The 26,024-nt window shown below is 32.1% G+C and overlaps 1 protein-coding gene and 1 long non-coding RNA gene across 6 annotated transcripts; one reads left to right on the top strand and one right to left on the bottom strand.

Annotated features, from left to right (window-relative positions):
• The first annotated feature begins 2,514 nt into the window (after nt 1-2,514).
• Nucleotides 2,515-7,495, top strand: LOC130936734 (uncharacterized). 4 transcript variants are annotated; one of them, XR_009068166.1, is made up of 7 exons: nt 2,515-2,678; nt 2,790-3,056; nt 3,134-3,224; nt 3,371-3,651; nt 4,253-4,745; nt 5,896-5,930; nt 6,030-7,365. It is a non-coding gene; the product is annotated as an uncharacterized LOC130936734 (long non-coding RNA). The 4 variants fall into 4 exon arrangements; XR_009068168.1 differs by lacking the exon at nt 3,134-3,224 and having other exon boundaries at nt 3,371-3,459; nt 6,030-7,363; XR_009068165.1 differs by lacking the exon at nt 3,134-3,224 and having other exon boundaries at nt 6,030-7,362.
• Nucleotides 7,496-7,633: 138 nt separating this feature from the next.
• Nucleotides 7,634-17,460, bottom strand: LOC130933158 (protein FAR1-RELATED SEQUENCE 5-like). 2 transcript variants are annotated; one of them, XM_057862700.1, is made up of 8 exons: nt 17,154-17,460; nt 16,398-16,416; nt 15,844-15,896; nt 13,248-13,379; nt 12,208-12,298; nt 10,887-11,021; nt 8,332-10,576; nt 7,634-8,205 (listed from the first exon to the last, which is right to left on the bottom strand). In XM_057862700.1, the coding sequence occupies exon 7, from the start codon at nt 9,934-9,936 to the stop codon at nt 8,461-8,463; it is 1,476 nt and encodes a 491-aa protein (XP_057718683.1). In that variant the 5' UTR covers nt 9,937-10,576; nt 10,887-11,021; nt 12,208-12,298; nt 13,248-13,379; nt 15,844-15,896; nt 16,398-16,416; nt 17,154-17,460; the 3' UTR covers nt 7,634-8,205; nt 8,332-8,460. The 2 variants fall into 2 exon arrangements, with proteins under 2 accessions (XP_057718683.1, XP_057718681.1); XM_057862698.1 differs by having other exon boundaries at nt 16,398-16,422.
• Nucleotides 17,461-26,024: the final 8,564 nt, after the last annotated feature.

Here is a 26,024-nt window from a genome sequence, read left to right on the forward strand (position 1 = left end):
GGTATTGTTTTCTTTTTAATATTTTCTCACAAGAAGAGACTTGTATGACAGACTAAAAAAATTTTTTTAACTATACTTTAATTTCGCACTTGTGTAGCCAAAGTCTTTCCAAGAAGAACACGGAAGCCTCCTTCGACGATTTATTTGTCAGCAATCAATATTTAAATTTACTCTCAGAACCTCTGTATCAGTGTTTAACTAAATACATTGATTCAAAGATTTTGAGGGTAAAATAAGAGGTACAAATAACGATACGCCAAGAGTTTCAGAATTTGGCCCAAACATTAACTCCTCCTGCAAACACAGTAATGTCTACTGCTAGAGGTGAAGAAGCAAATGGCAGTAAGGTAAGTAACAAGAGTTAGTAATCTCTGTTTTAAGGATTTTTTAAAGTTTGCCAAATACGAATTTCATGCTTAATAGTAGGTGAATATAGTAACATATGAACAATAAGAAACTGTGTTTAATAAAACTGAAAATGATCAAAATAAATATTTGTAATGTATACATTTAATATGCAGGCAACTAAACGTGACGGACAACTTTATGAGTTGGATGTCGTCAAATGTGATGTTGAAAGATTGCGTTCATTGACAATACCAGTAAATAAAAATTATTCTATTAAGAATATGTTCATTATGAATAATTTGACTATGATTTCATAATTATTTTTATTTCAGTTGACGTTTGAAATCCCCAAAGATATGCTGGTCAATGAAGAAGAAACAATGGTAGCTATATATTTATATAATGCTAATGCCTCTCCCGAGTAAGTATCTTGTTAATATACATATAGATAAAAGTTGTTAAATATTTTATTTCATGTGGTAAGATTATTTATTTATTTATCTATTTATTTTTTCAACCGCGAGGAAATAGTTGTACACGAAGGTGTGGATGGTTGTGGAAGATCATTCGATGCACTTAAGCCTATGCGACAGATAGATGCTAATGTAAAATTCCAAATTTTTTTTCGTTAAATTTTTTATTTTTCAAACCTCTGAGACTAATTTTATTTGTTACCTTTAATCTTGCTAGATATTAACAATGGTTGCATGCAAAATGACTCATGATGAAAAAAACCGTTCCGGAGATCCAAAGATATGGTTTCTTCCGCCTAGGGTCTCCGTAAGTCATATAAATTCAAAGTCTACTATATGCTTTAATAAAATAACCAAAGTGAATTGCAATTTTCCTTGACTGTAAAACTTGGTAGGAACAAGCACTTTCCTTTTTCTACCCACCAACAAATGTGGTAATGAACCATTCAGCATACTTATCTGATGTTAGCAGCTTATCAAAGGTAGCTAATGTATTTGTTTTAACTTTGAAACCTACCCATCTACTATCATTTGCCATTATATGTTTTTATAATCTTGAGTTTTTGTGATTTTTAGATTTATGTGCCAATTAAGGAACACTTTAAACACTGGTACTTATTATGTGTTGACGTGAAGAAGAGGAAGTTGATATGTGTAGATCCGATGCAACAACGACCAAGGAAAACCATAAGGGAGCGACAGATTCGACAACTGGTGAGTTATTCATGCTTCTAAATTGAATTTGTTGCCAATAACTCATTTAATTTTCAGCAACAATTACTTATAATTATAATTGCTGTCAATGTAGGCAAATTTCATTGACTGGATGATCCATGAACATTTGGCCGATGAGAGTAGCGGGTAAGTCAGATTTAGATGAAGTTGCATATCAACTCGACGAATTTCGGATCTACTATCCACAGAATATTCCACAACAAGATAACTCATAAGACAATTTACTATACGAATTTAAGCAAATTCAAATAAGTTTCTAAGGAAAGTGATGCAAATACTTTAATTCATATGCCTCATATTTGATTCTTGAATGTGGGTTGCTAGATGGCAGCTATATGCTGAGGTCAGAAATTCATTTATCATACCAGTGAGTATAACATTATAATTCCTGATATTGTATCCTTATTAAATAGAATATTCACTAATTTATTAATTTCACAACATGCAACCAGTGGACGATACTACACGCATGCGATTGGGGTTAGACTTAGTGCTGAGTAATTATAATAAGGTCAAAGAAAACACCATCTCAGCCGCAAAAAAATTGGTCACCAAAATTAACTGAAATGCAACCATTTATTATGTTCATGATCCAAGTCTTAGTTATTTTTCTAAGTTTAAGATTTTTTGAATTATTTACGTTGACAGGGTTTGGTATTTTATTTTAGTAAGACTTTATATTATAACCGTTTCTAATTATTTGTTTCTAATTCTGCCCTTTTTTGTCGATAGTATTGTGTTGTTTCCATTTATTTTACTAAAATTGTAAACTTAAAAGAAGAGACGTTGCAACCTCATAATTGAATGAGGAGGTACATTACACAATAATTACAATTTTACAGAAATTATATTGCAAATGTGTTAAAGAACTCCCGCATGTTTACCCAAAAACTCTACTCCCTCTGTAATTTAACTGATAGCGATTTTTGTTCTGAATAGTTTGGGTGGTAGAAAACCCCAAAAATTAAATCTATGAGACACAAAAGATACTCTCACGCACAAACCCGCTAAACCAAAAACCCCAATAGCCCTAAACCCGCAAAAAATATAGCACTCACCCAAATTTGTGACCCTATCTTCAGCCTTTCCTGCAAATTGGCAATGACGTCTGCTCCCCCGAAGGTCATCGCTGTTCATAGTGGCCCTCTTCTCGAACTGCTCTTTAGATTAGTGGGTTTGGTATTCTCTTCCTTGAATTGCTATTGTATTTCACTTTTTCCCCCTTTTTTGCAGATGACAAGTCATGTGGAGAATTGCATCAGATGTTAGTTCCTTCTCCCTTTAAAAAGTCTTGGAAAAACAAAGAGAAAGTTGTTCATCTCAACTCATACTACATAAAATTTTGCCCCTTTCCAGAGGATAGGGTTTACGAAAAGTTTGGTCTATTCATCATGCCTTGTCTTCCAGCAGAGGCTGAGAAACTGGAACTTGATCTTCATCTTGCTCATGGTAGATTTGTTATATCAACATTTGTTCCATTTGGAGTTGTAGAATTCGAAGGTAAATGAGATTTTATTTTGTGTTAAGCAGAAAAAAAAAAGAATTTTAAGTTTATGATTGGACTCTTCCTCTTGCAGATTAAGATGGGTGAACATTATTAAGAGATGTTCCTTAAAATTATTTTTGACCGATCAGAATTTGTGTCTGATCGTGTAACCCTAGGTGAAGGTGCTGAATCTCACAATGATTCTTCAACTAATTCTTATACTTTGATTAGTATCTTCTTGTTCATCCCAATTCTTGTGTTCAGTTTTAAAACTTGTTGTAGTCCATCAATTCAGTAGCATAATTTGACATTATCATGCTTGTGGCAGGCAATTCAAGAGGTTGTCTGCTATGGAATTATCAGATTTTGGCTGATTTCTTATTATGAGTTGTGGAGTCATTCTTCTACAGTAGGCAGGTCTTCTGATTCTCTACTCCTATGATCGTATGTTATATCATTATTTTTTTGTGTTGATAAGGTATAATGCTATATACTGAATTTGTTTTATTCATCCTGAAAATCATGCTGCCTCAAATATCATCTTAATATATCATATGATTCCGTGGTCAAGGAACAATCAAATTATATGTGGTCTTCAATGTTTTAGAGGTGAGCATTTTCGTAATACATAAATCTCAGTTATAGGGAATATGTAGTTCCCTATATGTCGATCCTTATTGTCATTTTTCAATCAAGAGGAATGTTAATGTGAGAAAGATATTGGTGTGACAATAGAAGGGAAATAATTCAACTCAGAAATCAGTATCAATATGCTATGCTATCTCCATGTTCTTATTTTTCATTTGGTAAGATATGTGAGTGGCAGTATCCCTGCTATTCCAAAGAAGTAAATTCACCATTTGGTTTTGTAGCAAACCTGAATTAGTGAGAATTGGCAGGAAAGTCAAAATTTATATGCAAGAAGGGATGTGGAAAAATAATAGTGTTGCCTCGACTTAGGTCCAATTTAGGGTATGCCAATTAAAAATGTAACTGACAAAAGCAGGATGTATGTTCTATGATGAAATACACAAGTAATAGTTATATACCATGGATTGGTGGCCTTTGGTCATTTAACCATCCAGTCAAAAGCTACCGGAATTACAATCAAATCTGCTACTGCTTTTTCTTTATGTTGATTGATTAAATTCTTTAAATCAATGCCATTTACTCTGAAACTTATGCTGGAAGTTTGTGACTGATCTTGCAGATTTTTTATTAATTATGTTAAAGTTTCAATGGGGATGTACCGCAAACGTTCTTTCATTCAGCTCAAGGACTTGCAAGTTGTCCACCGGCAAGTACGAGATTCTGGATATGGAGATATATGGCCGATGAAACTTTAGCTATTGCTGCTTCAAAAATCCTTCCTCTTTGGAATTACTTTTGTTTTCTCAGATTTGTAGCCCCCACCCCCCCCCCAAAAAAAACACAAAATACCAAAGAAAAGGGAAAAATCACAGATGTTTTGTTAACTATCTTATTCTTTGTAAGAAAAAGTAAGAAACATTTAATGGTTCCTTGAATAGTCTTACGTGTTCATTCTATTATCTTATTAGCTCAGGCAATCACTCTATCGACCTGTATAGTTGACCACAACAATGCATTGTTCGCTTTGCTGGTGTCAAATGATTTTACTGACATACAAAGCAATGTGTTTACTCGATACAGCATGGAGAATGTACACAGTTTGGTTTAGTTTGGTAAGTTATTCTGCCTTGTAGAGTTTATTCTAATTTGATTTCCGCTTATTTGGTATATTGATGATTAGTTTATATGCTAAATAGAAAATTATGCAAACAAGTTTACAATATGATGAATAAAACTAACTGATTAAGCAAAATCAAAGTTAGTTTTGGTGTTGAAGTCCATGATAAGTGCATCCCTTTGATCTAAATTCTTATTTTGTTAGGACTTAATGGGTTGCATTGGTCAAACACTAACAAATATATCAAGTATGGGTTTTGATTGTTTAAGGAAATATGATACGAATATCTTAAGCATATTCAAATAATGTAGACTAATAGCATATTCAAATGATCATAAGCATATTCAAATAATGTTATCTAGACTAATAGAGGTTTAGTGTTTTGTTGCCAAGAGGAAAATTTAAGGTTATTGCAGAGTATTACTTCACTTGTGCAGCTGTGTCTAGGAAATATACTTAGTACCAGTGTTAAATGGATCATGAATTTGAAATATAGATTTTGTGATTTGAATCTTGTGTTAATTTGTTTTCCCTGAATGATGACTTTATCGTGTGGTGTTGCCGTATGGATGGAAGTTGAGGTTTAATCGACTTGAAATCAATTTGGTGTGAATATCAAAATCTTTCAAACCTTAAATTTGATATTCACTTGTTTTTTTTTTTATTTTTATTTATTATAATGTAAAAACTCGTGATGTTTGAAGTTATATAGTGTGATTGTTTAATACTATATAGACTTAAGTTGACGACAACTTTCTTCTAGATATTTATTAGCGTAAAATTCATTTAATTAATCTATTATATATCATTATATTTACAACCAGAATATGTGATATGTTACTCTTTTATTATAATTAAAATTAAATTTTTTTCTATTGAAATCAAAATCTTTTCCTCCAATACTTAAGAGTTTTCTCCTTTCTTTCCTTTTTTCCTTTATCTCTTTCATTTTTATATTCACATCATTATCAGTGACCAATTATAATTTTAACAATCAAAATAAATAATATGCTATTTTTTAATTACAATTAAAATTAAATTAAAATTGAAATATAGTGATATTTATATTATTATTTTAACAACAAAATGTGTTACATGAAACTCTTTTATTAAAACTAAGATGAAACATTTTCTTTTATAATCAGAGGCCATCAGAGTGCTCCACTGAATTTGCAGAAAGGTAAAAGATCTTTGTTATTGGTGTTATGCAGCATCTTTGTTTAGCTTCAAGGAGTTACAACTTGAAACAGTGCTTAGTACTTTATTTTAATGGTTGTAGGGTGAGAGATAGTCTCAAAACGTGCTGCCTTAAAAATGGTGCATGGGATGGATATCTAAAGTACAAATTAAAATGTTAGGAGAGTTTGGTTCTCTCATGATCCATTGTTATACTTTAGCTGGTTATTTATGTATTGAAACTAGTCTTGGCAGTCTGTGTGATACTTCTTAATGTGAAGCAATATCTGCTTGCCTTTGCTGAATACTGTCTATCTTCTCTTTGGTTTAATTAATTGACATATTGGACCATACCAATTGCCTTCAAAGAAAAGTTAGTTTCAAACCCCTTAATTTTGCCACTTTCCATATGCCAGATATACACAGCAGCAACATACAAGAAGTGCTTTTTGTTCTTATAAAATGAAAAAATTTCTACTTTCAGTATGCTTATTATAGGCGCAATCAAAATCCACAAGTGGGTTCATAAGAAGTCGGCGTTTTTGTGCTTCGTGCATCTAGTGTGGATGTGATAGTAATGCTTACCATGGAAGTTGGCATTGAAGAAGATTTATTTAACTGATAGTGATCATGGTCTTGACTTTAGTTTTTGATAGTTAGGTATTGAATTTCAGTAAACAAAGCTTAAGGTACAAGGAGGCAATACGATATCCTTAGTGGAGAGAGTTGGTTTATTACATGCAAATTTGAAAGTTATCACGAATAAGAGAGAAACCAAGAATCTTACACATCAAGTAATCCTAAATGGGGGGAATTGGAAATTTTGTCCTTTGAAATCAAGTTGGTTGTTTTCAAATCTATCAGGTAGAAATTCTTCAAGATTTTCCCATAACTCAGGGTCCCTTTGGATTCCACATACATTAAAAAATGCATGATTTTATCTAATTTTCTGTAAAATAACATATAACTTATTCTAAATGATGTGTCAATTTTTAATTGGATATTATCTTAATCTAATAACTAACTATATTTGTGACTTGAGTTACTTCAATTTAATTAGACTTAATTTTTAAAAACCCAATTTTTTTTAACAAAAATGATATTTGCACATCAAAAATAGCCATTAAAATTAGGTAGTATATATTTGTGTACGAAGACATATATAGTTTAACTCTATTCTACCTTAGTAGTTGATTTTGGTGTATAGCTCAAATGGAATAATTTTTTTATACTCACCTAGAAGTTACAAGTTTAAGTTTCACTTCTAATTTGTACAAAAAAAAAACCTTGTTTTTCTAATTACCAACTTTTGTGTGTTGATTGTATTAAAAAAAATCTGATAGTAAGCATCATCAACATGAAAGATGTGGTTATGTGTATAAACAAGTTCGAAAGTATTTAGGGCAAGTTAAAGTATAACAAGATATAAATAGTTAAGAGAGTGAAATATTTGGAGATTTATTTGAAGGAAAAGGCGAAGGAAGCTGTTGTTAGCAAACTCATACAAAAGGCCAAGGCTGGAGAAGACAACAAGAGCGACTTCAGCATCACAAAGCATAGTCAGTTCAAACTAGAATTATCTGTATAATTTTTTATTTTATCTAAATTTATGTTTTGACATTTTTAGATTTTATTTTAAAAAAATTGTTAGTGTCAGAATATTTTTAAGAAATAATATTATAGCTTAATATCTCTAATCAAGACAGGTCGGTTATGGCACGTCAATGTGAGCCAATTTGGTGATAAATAGAAGACACGCGTTAGTGTTCGTAGTTAGAATTTAGTGGTTAAAATCCGTATACGTAACTACTTACTACAGTACACGGGGACACATCAAATGAACTAAAATTAAGCTCAAATTCTTTTATTGATAGAATAAGTCAAAAAGCAATTTCAAAAATTTAATAGTAAATGAGCAAAATGACGTAATCTTCCTAGTTCAATAAATGTGAACTCAATCAATGAATGCAAACTATACAAATATCAATAAAAGGTAATTAGTAAATGGAACAAAATAAACAATCATCCAAAAATCTAAAGCATCTTCAATTTGCCATTCCTGTTTCAAGGGCCACAACAGAAGACTCAGCTGGTCTGGAACCCATCCCAGACTCTTCGTTACTTCTAGACGCACAAACCGGGATATTGGGACCAAGACTTGATGTTTTTACTTGATCAATAAAAGTCGACTTAGCTGCTGAGGTTGGTGCTGTTCCACCACCAATGTTCCTATCTTTTTCCATCTTATTCTGATTTTTCACACTGTCATGTCTTTTGCGCTGATCACAAAGCAAACACCACCGTCCATCACAAATGCATAAAAATAACATAGTTTATAAATCCATAACACAATATGACGGATCAGCATACAACAAATGTCTAGACATAGTTATAGTATGAGATACCTTAGGGAGGATGCTGCTGATATTCTTTTCTATATCATCGTCTATTGGCTCCTTTGGGATTCTACCAGGAGCATTATGACAACTTTTGTTGTAGTGCCCTGTCACACCGCAGTTTGAACACTTTCTCTGTTACTTGAATTTTGAGTTTTTCTTGGGAGCTCCTTTACTCTTCACCACCAATGGGTCACCAACGTAATCATCGTCTAAGTTAGCGTTGCATGGATTTTCACCTCGCTTTTGGAGTTTTGTAATTGTGTCAACAATACTATTCATTGCTTCGACAAAATCACTTAAGTTCTTACAGGACAAATCCATCATCCTAGAACATTCAGCACCCAACACACCAAAACGACACTTTAATACCTTATCATAATCACTTGGATCATCGACGTTTGACTTCATGAAGTCACTCTTGGCATTCTTCGTCCAACGCTTGCACACTAAGCGCTTTGGAATAACTTCAACGTGTTGGTGCTTTAGGCATGCGAATATGTGCATGTAGGAAATTCCTCTAGTTTCGAACCACAGACACTCGCAACGAAGCATCCCCCCAATTTTGTCAAACTCAACCACGTGATCAATCTTTGGCACTCCAAAACTGTTACACTTGAAGTATAGTTTTCCACCATCCTGAATTACCAACTCTGTATTCATTGCACAAGCACCCTGAATTTCCTTTCTGACCTCCTGGAACATGTTATGAGTGAAAGTCTTTGTAGTAAAATCTTCAAGTGTCGGCAAAGAAGTCACAAGTACGGGTTCGGTATATTTACTGTTGAACTCTGCGACTCTTTCATTGTTCCTGTAATGGCTAACCACGGTCTCCATGTTATTGATGAATTCAAGAAGGGTATCTTTCTTTCTCACATATGCTTTTATTAGAGAGTTAATCCCTTCACATTGGGATGTTGTCCTGATTCGCCCAAAAAACTGGTCCCTCAAATATGCAAGAGCCCATAGATTCCTCATCTCATAGGTTTGGACGACCCAAGAGTTGCTTGATAAGTTATACCTGACCACCATGTCTTCCCACATGACCTGGAACTCTTCAACACTCACATTGGCATAAATCAATTGCTTGAAGTTCTTTAGAAATCCACTGTTCTTAACCTTTTCGCATGCATTCCTATGTAAGTTCCATGCACATAGTCGATGTGTTGCATAAGGAAAGACATGTTTAATTGCTTCTCTCATTGAAAGATCTCCGTCGATGACAACTGCCGTAGGGTGTTTACTCCCCATTGCTTCCCAAAAAGTTTCCAAGAGCCATTTGTATGAACCAATATCCTCTTTAACAAGAAGACCACAACCAAATACGACGGTCTGCCCATAATGATTGCTACCAGAAAATATCACAAGTGGTTTATTGTAGACATTCCTATTGTAAGTCAAATCAAATGTCAAGACATCCCCAAAGCACTCATAATCAATGTGGCTAGTCCCATCAGGCCAGAACAAATTTTCCAATCGATTCTCATTACTTAAAGTGTACTTGCCAAAGAAATAAGAATCATTCCCAGCTTTACCTCTCAAGTAGCTTATTGCAGCATTTGCATCACCACCCTTCACCTTTTCCTTCCTATGTTGAGTAATGAGGTTATACATATCTTTTTGGTTGAATGACAAGTTCGCATATCCACCTTTTTGAGCAGCCAAGTATCCCAAGATGTGACAGGTCTGATGCCTATGTCGTACAAATTCTTTGCCTGAGCTTTATCTGAGACATTGAATGTGCGATACTCAGGCATCATGCTAACGTCGAGTGGAGCAACTAATTCATGAGAGTGCTCTTCGTAGAAAGAAACAACCTTCCATTTCTGAATTTTTTTATCCAGTCTTGCACGATTTCTCGCCCGGAAACAACTTCGAGTTAGGGTCGGTGGTCCCTGATTCTTTCGTCCTTTTCAACCTCTTCCTTTCTTATGCCCGCCCGATTGCAAACAATTTGGCGCATAATTATGGAACCATCCCTATCGCGTCTGACTTCATCCAACCTCACAGCAAAACTGTGCATCATTGCATAAGTCTTGTAGAATCGATAAACAGCTTCCTCATCTGTAAACTGAAGTTGCATGATATCTTCTCGTGACAGCTCTATTATTCTCTTATCTTGAGGTCTATCTTCATCAGCCTCTAAATCGTCGTTTAAAAAATCTAGATCGTCTCCTGTTAGGAACTCCTCATTGGAGTCTATTGCAAAAAAGTCGCTATCCGATGGCTCCATTTCCCAAAAATGAACATACACCTACAATTTATAAAAAAACAAACAATCACCACACAATTAACATTTCATAGATATGTAGACTACAAAAATTACCACTAATTCACATAAAATACAACAACACCTTTAAAGAACTAAAAGATTTTAATACAATCTATCCAATTATATTTACTTTTATGTCCCTCATTTGGTTGACTAGCTTCTTTGTATCTTAAAGACCTAAGCATAACAACATATATTTAAATTATTTTTTTTTAAAAATAAGCATCAATGATTTCATCACTTTAGAATTTTATCTGTAATGGTCTGTACGAAGTAGAAATGACATTCTCACCAAAATTGAGGTGGCTGCGGTGGTTGGAGTGGCTGCGGTGTGCGGGCGGCGGGGTTGGGTCAATGGGTGTGTAGAGCTTGAGTTGCTTTTTTCTTTCAATTTCAGAGAGGAATGGGGTTGACGTGCATTGAGCTTCTGCAAAATGATAAAAAAATATAACTTTACTATTTTAATGCTTACAGAAATTATATATTCATCCCTCTTATAAAAATATTTAATTACAAAATTATCCTACTTTAGTTAAGATATTAACTCTTGTTGGATTAAATTAACTCAAACTAAAATTATACATCTATAATAATTAGCATGAAATCATATCCAGATTCAACATGTATAGCATTTAGTTTGGTCACTACAAGTAACTACATTATCCCATAATGCATCACTAACCAATAATAAACTGTTATTTAGAATATCCAATAATTATGTGCATTTATTTCATCCAAGCCTATATAAATCAGACTTCAGTTCCCTCCTTTGTTCTTTCCTAGTATAAATAATTCGATGGAGTCCTCAATAAATCTATGTTCTACACCATTCAAATAAGAGACAACAGAGTATCAATTTAAGACGCATCCATGTCCCAAGTTCCCCTCACCTTTCTTTATCTTTAATAGCATTTTTTTCTCAGTAAGAGCATAAGTAAAACTACATTAAATACAATACATCAGAGGAATGACAAATTCAAAATAATGTCATAGTCCGTACTTCATATAATATCCTCACTGCCTGAATATAATAGGCTGTCTAGTTGAAAATGTGTATTATAATATCTGTGCCCAAGAATCAGAAAAGAGTTCATATAGTTGCAGTTTTCAAGATCTCATCCTCTAACATGAAAGATGATTATTAGGTATCCATAACATCAGCTAGTAACAAGATGAGTATGGCATTCTTATGTCTAATACAGTTCAAACTCTTACCAAATATTAATCTTTGCATTTCTGGAAAAAGTTTATTCTAGATCAAGTAACGAATTCATATATACTAGATTAAACTGCAAAAATAAAAAAAACAATGTGCACAAGCACCATTCCTAAAGGATGTAATGTATACATTTTAACCTAATAAATTCATCCATGACCAATTATACGACTTAATCTCGTGACCTTAAGGTCATACAAAGATAACTCAACCATTCCTCCAAGACTTCTCTTTTATCAAGCTTCAAATAATTGAAAATAAATTTCAAACCAGCATAAAAGGGAGGATAGATATTTCAAAAAAAATCCCAAAAAATGAGATACATAGAATTTCACAATTATAACTATTTTATTCAGAATAAAAAATATGTAACTACTTTATTGAGGTAGAGAATTACCTTGTAAAAGGAATCAACCGAATAGTTTGGATTAGATCCGAATGTATCAGTGAAATAGGAGCAACAAGTATACCAAATCAATTCTTAGATACTGCAAAAATCATTTTAAAAAAAAGGATAAAAATAGTTTAGTATGATCATCAGCAAATGACAACTTTAAGTTTGAATAACAAAATGCAACAAAAGGCACAATTATCAATAATTAAAATGTTCCCTTTATTTTAACTTCAACTATCAAAGAGAGGTTGAACTCAATTTAAATTCAAAATTGTGACAGTGAGACGAACATTACATGTTAGGTCTCACAGGAGAAAATCAATATCAATGGCATGCTATTATTATCTTTACAGCATGTTTATTAGTCAAATAAAAAAGTACTGTATCTTAAGCATGTAACTGATATTTTGTTATTAATTAGTAGGACATGATAATATAATTCTTACTACTAATAATAATAATTGTGAGTGATTGTGGCATTAACTCGTATATATAGATGGCAAGATTTTCTATGCAGCTTTCAAAAAGATTTCCATTATATGGACTTGTCAAAATAATTTAAAACTGACTATCTCTATTTTTTTTATATTCACAATTTAACCCTCTATATTTTTTTATTCTATACAGGAATTTAGCACCCAATTTTTCTTAATCTATTCCCACAAATCAAATCTGCAACACCGAATTCTACCTTACAGGTCACGAAAAAATTCATCTGTTGGTATAAGAATAGTAAGAAAAACCATTTCTACCAGTCTAAAATATCATGATATGTCTAGAGGAGGAAAAAAGAAAAAAACATAATTTATAAAAATTCAAAGCCTTAAATTCCTAAAGATTAGATTTGCTTCAAATTTTCTCAAAAGATTTTAATTGGGAACTGAGGAAGGTCCAAGTAAATGAAGTATGAAGCATTCTCTGTTTCAAATGAACTTGGAATCATTAAATATCATTTTGTCTTTCAACAAGCCAAATATCAAATTGGGAAAATTCAATAACACTAACAAATTACTAAGCTCAATTATATGCTATCAAATTGTTACCTTTGCATAGAAGTACAGCTGCAACAACGAATGCCAATAGCAGCAACAGCAACACGAATGCGAATAGCAGGGGGCACAATCGCGATTAGCACCAGCAATCAACCAATATGTGTGATCAATTTCAGGAGTTGTCTACAGACAAAGCAAGCGCCAATAATTAATATTCGAAACTACTCATTATCTAACATAATTGTTATGTCTTTTGATAAGCTATAATTAAAAATTAGCTTAAAATTTTATCATATAAGACCTATATGGCTATATTAATTAGTATAGTCCATAAAAACACATAATATTATCATGTGTTATTTTCATATTATATGGATATGACAAAACGTAAGCATTAAAATGGAAGCCCATACAGTTAATCTAAGCCACTAAATCAATTTTATTACTCTTATAAATTTCAACTGCCATTGGCTTTATATGAATAAGCCAACCTCGTGGACCAAATTAAAGCAGAAAGAAGTTACTATTACTCCGAAGAACGAAACGTTCATACAATTAAAAGTCTTCCAAAATAGGATTTCTTACGCCCAGTTTTCTCCTACCACTATTCATTGGTTAATTTCTCAATACAATAAGAAATACTGTTCTTTTAATCAAGTTGCAGTTACACCTAACTTTAATTTCTTGACCTGTATACATACATACACTGCTGTTGAATGCAATATGCAAAACAATAACAACAAAGCAGTAGCATCTGATAATGATTCAGAAATACACCAACAAGAACAAAAGACAATTTCTAAGAAACTTGATACTATTACTCTCAACTTCATGCAAACAATAAAGTAGACAAAAAACAAATTTGATAAACTACGAAAGACCCTAAAAAATACATATAATTGAGCTTTATCCTTTTACCTTTTAAGAAAGAAAAAAATACTGATGACTTTGTATATCAAAAAGGAATTATGAGCATAATGCATGAATTATTTCCTATGGTTCAAAACCAAATCTAAAATACAAGGAAGAAAAAACGAGACCTTCTACTACTCGACGGGGCATAATAGCTACAAGTGGAGTTATGCTTGTGAAGATGCTATTGAAGAAAGAGTTTTAGTTTAAAAAGATAGAGGGATGAAATCTATCACTGTGAAAAGTTAGTGGGAAAGTATTTGCTTCAACAAGGATAGTTCTAGGTGTAAAAAGAGGCACATTATTACTATAAACATTCAGGGAAGTTCTGATCAATGTAATGGGGAAAAGTCAACTGAATTTCTATATGGATCTCAGAGACAAGATGATTATGATGAGGAGGAGGGAAAAATGAGGACAATGTGCCAATCACAAGTCTTAGAGATTGTTTATCATGTGTTATTCATGCTAAAGGAAGGGTTCTTTTATTAAATTTGCAGTGTATTAATGGTGAAGCTGAGAGACACAATCTGTAGCAAGAAGTTGCTAGCAATTTTGGATCTCCTCATTTAGTCAATTAATTAATCAAAATGAGAAAAGAGCAAAGTAGTATATTGGTGATGGTAGTGTGAGAAGTGAGAAGACAAGTGAGTTGGGTAAGAAAAGTAGTGAATATATTTTATGTTTTCTGGAAGGAATAACCAACTCTGGTCCAAATTGTTCAACCACAATAATTGATTCAGCAAGAACTAGCAACAGCTATGGCAAGATACCCAAATTAAATTAACTAAACTATTTTATGCTTTTAATTAATTAATGTCTCTGCTTGTATGCAGAAAGAGATTGAAAATTGCAAAAATTTCTACATCAAAACTAATAAAATTAAAAATAAATTTGGAAACAAAATTCATAGTATTGTGATACAAAACAACTAGACCAGAACATAGTAGGATACAAACCAAACAAAGTTATTTTTAAACAGGAAACCAAGTCATGCATGAAACTAATCAATGCTACTATATACAGTGCTTTCAAATGCTTTGATTTCAAATAGATTGAACAAACTAAATTATCAAGACCCTCCAACCACTCTTGTCAACTTTAATTAGCCAAATACCAGCGAAGTGGACACAAAGAAACAAGAAAATAAATGCCATATATGTTTGATTATATTCTACTAAGTTTCTTTTAAAGCTATGTCCAATTATTACAGCACCAATATCCATTACTAATCACATTATAAAAATTCCAATAGTATATAGATACTTCATGTATTAATTATAACCTGTTCTAGTATTATCACTATTATAGTATATATATACTTCATGTAAACCTGTTCTAGTATTATTAATAGTTATAGTATGAGTCAAGTTACGTCCTTATATGCTAATAAAGTTGCAAAGAAAAACTAGTGCCGTAATTTCAAAGTTGAGTGTTAAAATGGTTCAAATAATTGTAAAAGATTTAATATATCCATGGATCAGACCATGTCCTCAAGAATTTGGGCCAGGCAGCTGGTTCTCCTCAGTTTCCTCCCTCTCATTTGGATTATATATATTATGCAATTTTTGAAGAAGTATACATTACCAGCAATATATTCTATAGCTATTTGTTTAAATTTGAAACTAGCTAATAATTAATCAGATATTCAAAGTGCACATGTTTTATTTCTTCCAATCATTATTGTTGTACAAATGTAATCTTAAAAAAAATCACCCATATAGGTAGAGCTTACTTTTTATTGTCCAATGTAGGGATGTCTGCCCTTGTATATTTGGCAATGATAACCTGCAACATATAATGCATCAAAAGTCAGAAGAAAAAGAAAAACAAAAATAAACTAAAAGAAAAACCAGTAGTCATTGCTAAGAAAAAGTCAGAAATTCATAAAATATTAACCATAAAAAACAATTTTCAACCAATAGTGGTAACTGATTTTGTGTTAGTATCAATAATGTAAAAATAAAAGGCAAATGTGAAAAAGTGAAGTGACAAAATTTGAAGAAATATTGTTAAGGAACTTGATCTGGAAAAATGATTATGATGCTTGTAGATTCCTTTTTCCTTTCCTTTTTCAACAATCAAAAGCCAAAAAAGAAATCAGCAATGCACTATTAAAAATAGAAGACACAAAAATTGGAATATCAATTACCCACTGAAATGGAATTAAAAATTACAGAAACACAATTAAACTTAAATTTAGAGCAACAAATTCATGATATTGTCATACGAAGCACTAATCAGAAAGGGGATAAATAGTTTATAAACCTAATTAGTTCATATACATACCATTTTTATGGAAGAACAGCTGCAACTAAGAAAGCGAACATCAGCAGCAATGGAACACGAACATCAGTAGCAACACAAACACAAACACGAAGATAAGCCACAATATTAGAAATTTCAAAATCAGTAATCACAAGAATGAACAGCGCAAGACTCGGCCTAGAATACACAAATTTATCAAGCATCAAATAGTTGAAACTTTGAAACTATAAGCCACAACATTCCTATATGCAGTAGAGGCAAAAAACAATTACAAAACAAAGCAGAATTTTTAGCTCCTTTTTGAGTTCATGAGAATCATTAAGTATGTAACATGTTTGACAGTACTTGTGCATATTAAAATTCTCCACTCCTTTTTAGAGTCAATAGATCAAAAAATTATGAGAAAAAAAATTGGGCATCATATCAAAGTGGAACTGAATTTATTTAATTAAGAGTTTGTATTTACTTATAACTCAAACACATATCAAAAAGGGTAGAAACCTCTTGTTCTACCTCTAGATTACCGTTTTTATTGCATTCAAATTGCTATAATTGAAGAAAATTACGAGTAAATGCAGTTGAACATTGAAGTAATGCCATGATTGTGACTTCAGCAAAATTTTACAGAGTCATCTAAAAATTGTATAGTCAAAGACAGTTCAAAACGAAAATTTCTCACATCAAAAGAAAAAAAATGCCCTATAAATGAAAAGGAAAATGTTCATTAAATACCAAGAAGGATCACTCTTTCAAAATGGAGAAAAGGAGAAGACCTACCTGAAGCACGAACAGAGCGAATAGAGATGTCAGGCGGCGAGGGAAGCACGAAGAAGTTCTTGATAGTGGCAGTTATGGTGACGGTGACGGAGGCACGATGAACATAGAGAGAGCGCTCTCCAACAGAGGAGACGACTAAAAGGTCCTGCGACGGCGCCAACTACCACACGCGATGCCTGTACATGAGACGGGGCTGCGGGTTGAGGTGGCTGCGGTGGTTGACGTGGATGCTAGCTGCGGGCTGTGGGTGGCGGGGCTTGGCCAATGGGGGTACAGGTTGAGTTATTTTTTCTTTCAATTTCAGAGAGTAATGGGGGCAAAGCTGCATTGAGTTTCTGAACATTGATAAGAAATATAACTTTATTTTTTAATGTTTATAGAAATTATATTTTTACCCCTCTTATAAAAATATTTAATTACAAAGTTGTCCTACTTTAGTTAAGATATTAACTCTTGTTAAGTTAAATTAACTCAAATTAAAACTAAACATCCAATTAAAATATACCACGTCACGGGAGTAATTTACATGTTGATTTAGAGGGGGTTGGGTAGAACTCACCTTATATTTAATATTATAATTTTGTTTTACACAAAACAAAATCTATTCAAATTTTAATATTATATACATAATATATATTTAATATTATTTTTTTTAAGATTCTAATATATCTTTTTTTTTGAATTTAGTACATAAATTTTTAACTTATTTTTTTATGTATTATTTATTTTAATTCTGAAGTTCAGTAATTTTTTTTGTTGTACAGACATGTTGTTTTTAATATTTATTATTTTTTTTTTGGACTTTAGTCCAATATCTAAAACTTTTTAAAAATTTAAAATTTATAAAAAAAATTGTTAACCTGATTAACAGGTTACCTTTTTAAATCCAAATCATTCAAATAAAATACAATAAATGAAGAGTTTAGATTTAACGAATTAACAAGGTGTGCAGCACTCCATACTTAGCAAAGAGCGTTTAAGGATGAACCATAAAATTCAAACCCAAAATTTTTAAATGAAAAAAATTAAATTATTCGAGTTATAATATGCTGTCCCTCAAAATTATGTTTATTAATAATAAAATTAAAATATTTAAAAAATTAAATTTAAAATATTGATGTTAAAAATAATGTGTTGATCTTTGGTTGGTGTTAAGAGATACAAATTTAATGATAAATATTTTGATAAAAAATATTATTAAAATTTATACTTACCAAATAAAATTTTTATTGTCTTAAAAAGAATTCAAGAGCATTCAATAAAATTATCCAACTTCTTAAACAGTACAGTTTGTTGTTCTTTATGTTTTTTGGTTCGTTTGTTTCTTTTCGGTGTCAAAAAAATATCAAATATTATACTTAGGGTTCCACTAGGGAGACAATAGAATATCTCCACAATATCTACAATGAGCTGTTTATTTGGCCCAATATGAATTAATAATGAAAATCAACCCACATTTAACCTAATTTTAAATAATCCATTAAGTTTTATTTTAACTATAACCATCCAAATCCTAATCAAATTTACCCCAATCCTATTGTTCTTCTCCAACAGCAACCCTTTTCACCAAACCCTCACTGCCCCTGACCATTCCACCGCCGCATCTCCATCGGCCCAGATCTGTCCCATGCGACTCATCTTCCAACAGCGCCGACCAGACCCCCGAGACTCGCCGTCCATCAGTGCCGTACCGGACCTTCGTGGCTCACCCTCCATCAGCGCTTAACAGGAACACCATGGGTCACCCCTCAGCAGCGCCGCACCAGACCACTGCGGCGCATCCTTCTTCAGCGGCGACCAGACCACCGTTTCACCCTCTAGAGCGCCCCTCTTCAATAGCCGGCAGAACTCAGTGTGGTTGCCCTCTGTTTCCGTTGTGGGTGTCACTGTTACGGCCCCAAAACACCGAACGTCGTCCATGAACAACTGGAGGTTAGTGAGTTGATTTTTTTATGCGATTATAACTGTTTATGATGCTACTAGTTTTACATGCAATGAATCTTATTGAGGTGTTTGGTTGTTCATAGTGAAAAAATCAATTGTTTCAACTTCACTATAATGGGACGTGTATAATATGTTGAAATGAATTGTATAAGTTGTTGTTATTTATGGTTGCATTGGTTTTTATTCTAGTGTGCAAAATTTTGCATAATTTCAATTTAATTAGTACAGCAGTTTTGGCTCACCGTTCGGTCTTTTGAATGCAACATCATTTAAATTAGTTTATCATAGTCGATCTGTATTTGACATAAAATGGATGGTTACTTTCTTACTTATCCAGATGATTGATTTTCGTTATACTGAATGCTATTTGTCTTTGCTATCTTGTTGGTATATTTGAATCAGGTACTGCATGAATTTTGTGTATGTTGAACACTTCAGCACAGATTTACTTGAGCAACATGGTGCTGTTTTTTTGTTTTTAAATTCCTTAGATCGGTCACTGAAACCTTTTAAAGTTTTGCTTAAATCAGCTTATGTCTATATAGTCCTCAAATTTTCTATTCAGGTTCTCAAGAAGTGCCATATTGCTGAAATTCTAAGGCAGGATCCAAGACTTCTTGATGCACTAGCTTAGACATTTTTTTAAAGAAAATAAAAGGAATACATTACACCATTTAGGAGTATAACTATGATAAGCCTTAAAAGTATCTTTGTGCTTATTATGTTTAATTATATCTATTTGACATTTGGTTAAATTTGTGCAACGTTACAATGGTTGAGAATAGAGAAAATTGGAGCGTTGGACAAATGCAACTTATTTGTCTTGCTAGGCTGCTATTGAAGAATAGAAGGATTTTGGTTCTAGATGAAGCAACAACATCCATTGACACTGCAACACAATTTAATTCAAAAGACTATTAGAAATGAAACTAGTGAATGATTTTGGTTAATGACGAATTAAATACACATTTCTTACTTATTGCAGTGTCTCTTGTATTCATGAATGTTCTTAAAATGGGAATGTTCCTGTTGAGAGAAAACATATACCACAATTATTCTAAATCTATGAATGAGAAATTTAACGTACATATTAGAAATTGTGGTGAATTCATAATATACTAGATGTTCATTTTATTAGATATACAATTGCTTATTTTTATTTTTAAGTAGATGTTTAGTTGATTAAATTGAATTTTAAGTGAATACAATTATAATATTCTGGATGTTCAATTCAGTAGTTATGCAGATTGTTATTTTTATTCTTAAGAGGATGCTTATTTGATTGGATTATATTTAAGTAAATACAATTAAAATACGCCAGATGTTAAACTCATTAGGGTTCAATACAAGAATTTTTTTCCCAATACAAAATGCTTGTTGAGATAATTCACCCGTTGGAGTATTAACGTTTTGTTCATGAGTCTTGATGAAGACTAACATGTGATTGCTCATTCATTTTCTGAACTTGTCTGAATGTATTGATAGAATATCTTTCAATCATGAATACTTACTAGGCGACAAAAATAACCATCTATTTTATCTATGAAAGTAAACATCCGAATCCTTATTAAAGTGAGCAGCCAGTGAGGAATTTTTTTTCGTTTATGGGACCAATGAATAAATACAAAAAACAGAAGTAACAAATATATTGTGATAAAAAATACTTTTCATTTACAATAGGTAATGAAACTAATAAACACTTTTCACTTTTGCAATACAACATTTTAATTAATTCATGGATATAAATATTGCGAGCTATTGTTTATCTTGAATTTCCAAAAACTTGTGCTTCTGATTATGAGCTGAAGAATTAGCGCTGTACATTCTCTTTGGGTTTAAATGTTCCAAATCTTCCTTAAATACCCAACTGTATCCACAACTGTTCACTTCTACTACTTCTTCTGAATAACGAGTCAATACAACTAATTTAATACCATCAAGATCAGATGCTCCTTCTTCTAAAACACAAAAAAAATATTAATGAAAACTTCCCTGGATAAAAACATTAACAACTTATGAGCTAATTATTGGATAAAACTTCCCTATAATGAAGATGGCCTTTTCATCAAAACAAGCAAACGAGCAATAGTATAACCCAAATATACATCCACTTTTCATATGAATAAACCATTCACATACATAGTAAAATAAACATTATCTTTTAGGTAATAAGAGATAACTAACGAATTGACCAGAATACCTCCTGCGCACTATGTTTAAATGATTTAACTCAAATCCAACTTCAATTCAAGAAAAAATAAATTAAATCTAATCCAAACCACGTAACAAAAGAAACCTGCAGAACATGTGCATGTACAATCTAGCAAATCAAGCAAAAGACAAATGATATAACCCAAATAAACATCCAATTTTCTTATGAAAGCACCATCCGCATACATCGTAAATGAACATCCACTTTAACTGATAATAAACAACTAACAAATTGATCAAAATACCACTTGGACACCATGATTAAATGGCTTAACAAAAATCCAACTTCAATTCAAGCAAAATTAAACTAAATCTAATCCAAACCACATAACAAAAGAAACATGCACAGCATGTGCATGCAGAATATAGCAAATTAAGCAAAAGACAATTATATCAAGTCAACAGCAATTAAACTATAACGGATGCATACTACTGAAGCTAAGCCAATTATGTCAAGTCAGCAACAATTAAACTAAGTTTATGCTAACTATTTAATCAAAGTCCACATACAAGGTAAATTGAACATCATCCTTGTTGCTTCTGTAACAACTAGCTCATTGACCAAAATATCGCCCATGCACCTGGTTTAAATGACACAAATTAGTCCCAGTTTCGATTCGAGCATGACTTAACTGAATCAAACCATAGCACGTAACAAAATAAGCATGCGGAGTATTTGAACGCCAAAGCCAGTAATTCAGTTCCAATCAACAAATGCCATGCAGAGCGGTCCCTTTTCAAACATCCATTTATTAAAGGAACCAACCATCCTTATACACAATGAAATAAACATCCGTGTTCTTCCAAGCAAGTAATGTAATATTGCATTCGCCATATAAAGTATTGTAAAAGAAGAATAAAGATTCATTGGTTCAACAAATAAAAATATCATCACAAATTCACAATCGGCATGCGTGCATACTCCCTGAGTTCTAGATTCACAAGCAATATCACTTCAACAAATATTGAACTGGGTTGTACTTTTCCTTTTATTTTTAAAAACACTCCCAATTTTTCACAATCCAATTTGAATGTACAAAAGCATATCAATCAAGTAATGCATCAAAATTTTGAAACTTGCATAACTCACCACAAGCACTTTGGATTTCTTTATTCCATCCTTTTTTGGAGATTCTAATATTCCATTGATCTTATGGTTCACCTTTTCTGAATCAAATAACATGGATTCACGGCTGGGCTTCTTTATGGCTATAATTTAACAAAGAGGAAAAAGATAAATGTACTTAAACTTTATTTTAACCAAAGAGAAAAAAGAAAAAAGATAAAAAAAAGGGACACATTTTCCCTTACCCTACAATTAACATTTATAAAAGTAATAAAAAGAAAGTTGATTTCGTGATAATAAGGTAGCAACCCAAAATCCAATTGGAGATATAAACAATTATGAAAGCTTTTAAGAGAAAAATAGAGAAAAAAATCACAGAAACTCGCCTAAACGTAACTTCCTTGGGATCGAGGCATGTTGAACACCATTCATAAATTGCCAAACAAATCATTTCACCAAAGCCATGGCCATTAGTTTAAGAACTAAATAAATTCAAAAGGGTATCATAATTCATAATAATAACAACATATAGTAACTTACATTTGTAGGAAGAGAGAGAAGCATTATCTGGATTTTAAAAGTCTTAGATATATGAATAGAGAAAAAAAAGAACAATGAAACAGACACAGAAAAAGAGAATTTTTCAAACATGGGTTTTGTTTCTTTGTGAAGAAGAAATTAAGAAAAGGATGACTTTTTGGAAGCAAAATTGTAATATACTCAACGAAGAGTTTGTGTCCTTTAGATTGCTTATGATTCATGTGTGGTTTCTTGTTGTTGTTGGGTTTTCAGAATCTGATAGCTCCACGCCTCAAGTTTCGAGCTTTGTCCATTTCTGCATTTCTAAAATTATAGATAGATCATATATTGTTGTAGCTGAAAAACCAGCACCACCACCACACCAAATGAAAAAACAATTTTTTTTGGGTTATTGTTAATCTTTCTTGTGTGCATTCAGTGAACATCTAGTTATTAATTAAATCCATAGTCACCACCTAACCTTTTGATGCACCGATGAGGGTGGAGAGATTCGTCGATAGGGGGATTTTGGGAGTGACGGCGACGCCACTAGGAAGCTGTGCAACGACGTACATGTGCGTTGAGGAGGACAGCGATGCCATTGGGTGCGGAGGGCTTCTTGCCGATCTGGGGATGCACGAATAAGGCTGGCCACGCGGTTGCTGAGAGGTCGACGCCGGTCGGCGAAGGGTGTCGTAACAGCTACTGGTCCGAGGCATTAATCGACTAGGAATATGGCTGATGAAGAGAGATACGACGGTGGTTGAAACGAGCCGAGGATGGCTTCCGGCACGGTAGAGAGAAATGACCCTTGCAAGACGGCCACGTGGCGGGATGACCTGCCTTCCACGTTGATGGCTACCGGCGACTGAGAGAGAGAGACGCGCGACGGGGATGAATGGGGCCCTCTGCTACTTTTTCTGCCGGCAAGGGAGATACAGACACTCGGGAGGAGGGCTACAGGGGCCGGCGATAGTTGACAGTGGTGGAGCTTCTACCGCCGGTGAGTGAGATGATTGCTGAGGGTGACGGTGGTGGTTTTGGGAGAAAGAGGGTTCTTGGGTGAAGGTGCCAATAAATTAGGGTTAGATAACAACAAATAGGGAGAGGGAAACAGTATTTGGGTGGGCTTTGGTAACTGACGAGAATTTTGAACTATTTAAAATTAATTAATTACCTAAAATTTAATTTTAATTTCAATTAAACCCCCATTGTATGCATTGTACAATAAGGCTATTGTCTCCTCATACTTTTCCTTATACTTAATGTTATATAACAAGATCATTAAGTGAAATAAATATTTAAAATGTATAGCACTATATTCCAATTTGGATAAATAGTTTAATTAAATTTTTTTAAAGAATTTAAATAATAAATATTTATATTAAATGTAGATTATAAATAAATTATTTTATGTTTAAAAGAAAAATAATAAAAAAAAATTATTATAAAAAAAGTCGTTTTATTTTTAACTTTTTAATAAATTTTTAAATAATTTTTTAAAAAAATTTAATTTAATTTTAAAAATTATACTAAATATTAATATTATAATTTTTTATAAATTAAAAATCAAATAAAATATTTATAAATATGTCCAAACAAACTAATTGTGTGTATATAAACAATTGTACATACTGTTCAGGTGACCAAGACATCATTAATTATTTTTGTTTTATGATTATAGTTTTGGAAGAGTTTTAAATGTATCCAAAATACTAATATTCCAGTTGTTTTAAATGTTGATTTAAATTATAAAAAATATATCTAATATATATTAATTAAAACGATTAAAACAATTAAAACACCAATATTTTTGGTATATTTAAAATTTTTTCTATAATTTTTAGGAAACGAGATACAAATAATTCCTCATCGTCGATTCTCTGTCATGTTTCTCTTTCTTACTCAACAACACCAAAGGATACTTACTTTCTGATAAGGTGATAAGTTCTATGCTTATATTTTAATTTTTTTTTATAACAATCAAAATGACCCCCCAAGTCTAGATTTACAATTTTTAAATTAATTAAAATAGTCTCTCAATTTTAGACTCTAAATTAAATTAGTTCTTTTATCAATCACAAAACTAATACCATTAAAAAAAATTTACGTGTTAACTTATAAGTTGGCAATAATATTAAATAAAGATAATATTTAAAATAATCTTCAATTTTTTAAACTAATTAAAATGATCCCTTAATTTTAAAATATAAATTTAAATGATCTTATTATCATATATATTTATAAGAAAGTTAAATTTTTCATCCTCTAATATCTAAAAATAGAATTTTACCATAAACGTGGATGAAAATAGAACTTATAAACTGTGAAAATCTGTTCTTGGTTAATAGAGAACTAAGATATGAGGGTGAGAGAGAAGTTGCATGAACATAGTTTTGAGAACATTCAAAATGAGTTCCAATAATAGAGTGATGTACTCGGTCTTTACAAGTGATGTATTATGTTCTTATAAAGTGAATTTACTTACCAAGCATACTAGAGAGCAATTTAACATCAGAAAAAAGAGATCAATTAATATACTTCAAATAATAAATGTATTAAAAGCGGTTCGTAAACTAATGTGACTTAGACAAGCTATTAAACAGATGGTCTTCCTTAAATCTTCAAAAGGAAAGTTTGAAACAATCGCACCATCCTGACCCCTAGATGCAAATTGAAAAGTGAAAATGCTAATGAATTTATAAATTTGAACATTCAGGTTAGACAAAAGACATAACTCTACATCAGGACAAACAATAGACCGAACTCATAGTACCATGCACAATGGGTAGTTGGTTCAATCAAACAACATTATCGGTAGCACAAAAGCATAGCAGTCAGCAAATAGCAGGAAAATAGTTTTACAGAACTCCATTTTAATAAGCATATAACAAAGCAAGCTTAAGGATGTTGACCCATTAAATAATTAATCATGAGTTACTAAAAATGAAACATTTTTCTGTGATGTGATATATGAATTGTCAGCTCAAATCTCTCTTTAATATACATTCAACCACAAAATTTACTAGATCAAGCAAATTTAAAATGATAATATTTATAGCTGATTCGAACTTAACCATCACTTAAGATATTCAAAACCATTTGAAAAGTATTCATATCAGCTAAATGCA

This window comes from Arachis stenosperma, chromosome 6 (genome assembly GCF_014773155.1).
Source record: "Arachis stenosperma cultivar V10309 chromosome 6, arast.V10309.gnm1.PFL2, whole genome shotgun sequence".
NCBI lineage: Eukaryota > Viridiplantae > Streptophyta > Magnoliopsida > Fabales > Fabaceae > Arachis > Arachis stenosperma.

Bases quoted from the DNA above. Each gene is read 5' to 3' on its own strand.
- LOC130933158 (XM_057862700.1), bottom strand. From the start codon at position 9,936: ATGTATAACCTCATTACTCAACATAGGAAGGAAAAGGTGAAGGGTGGT.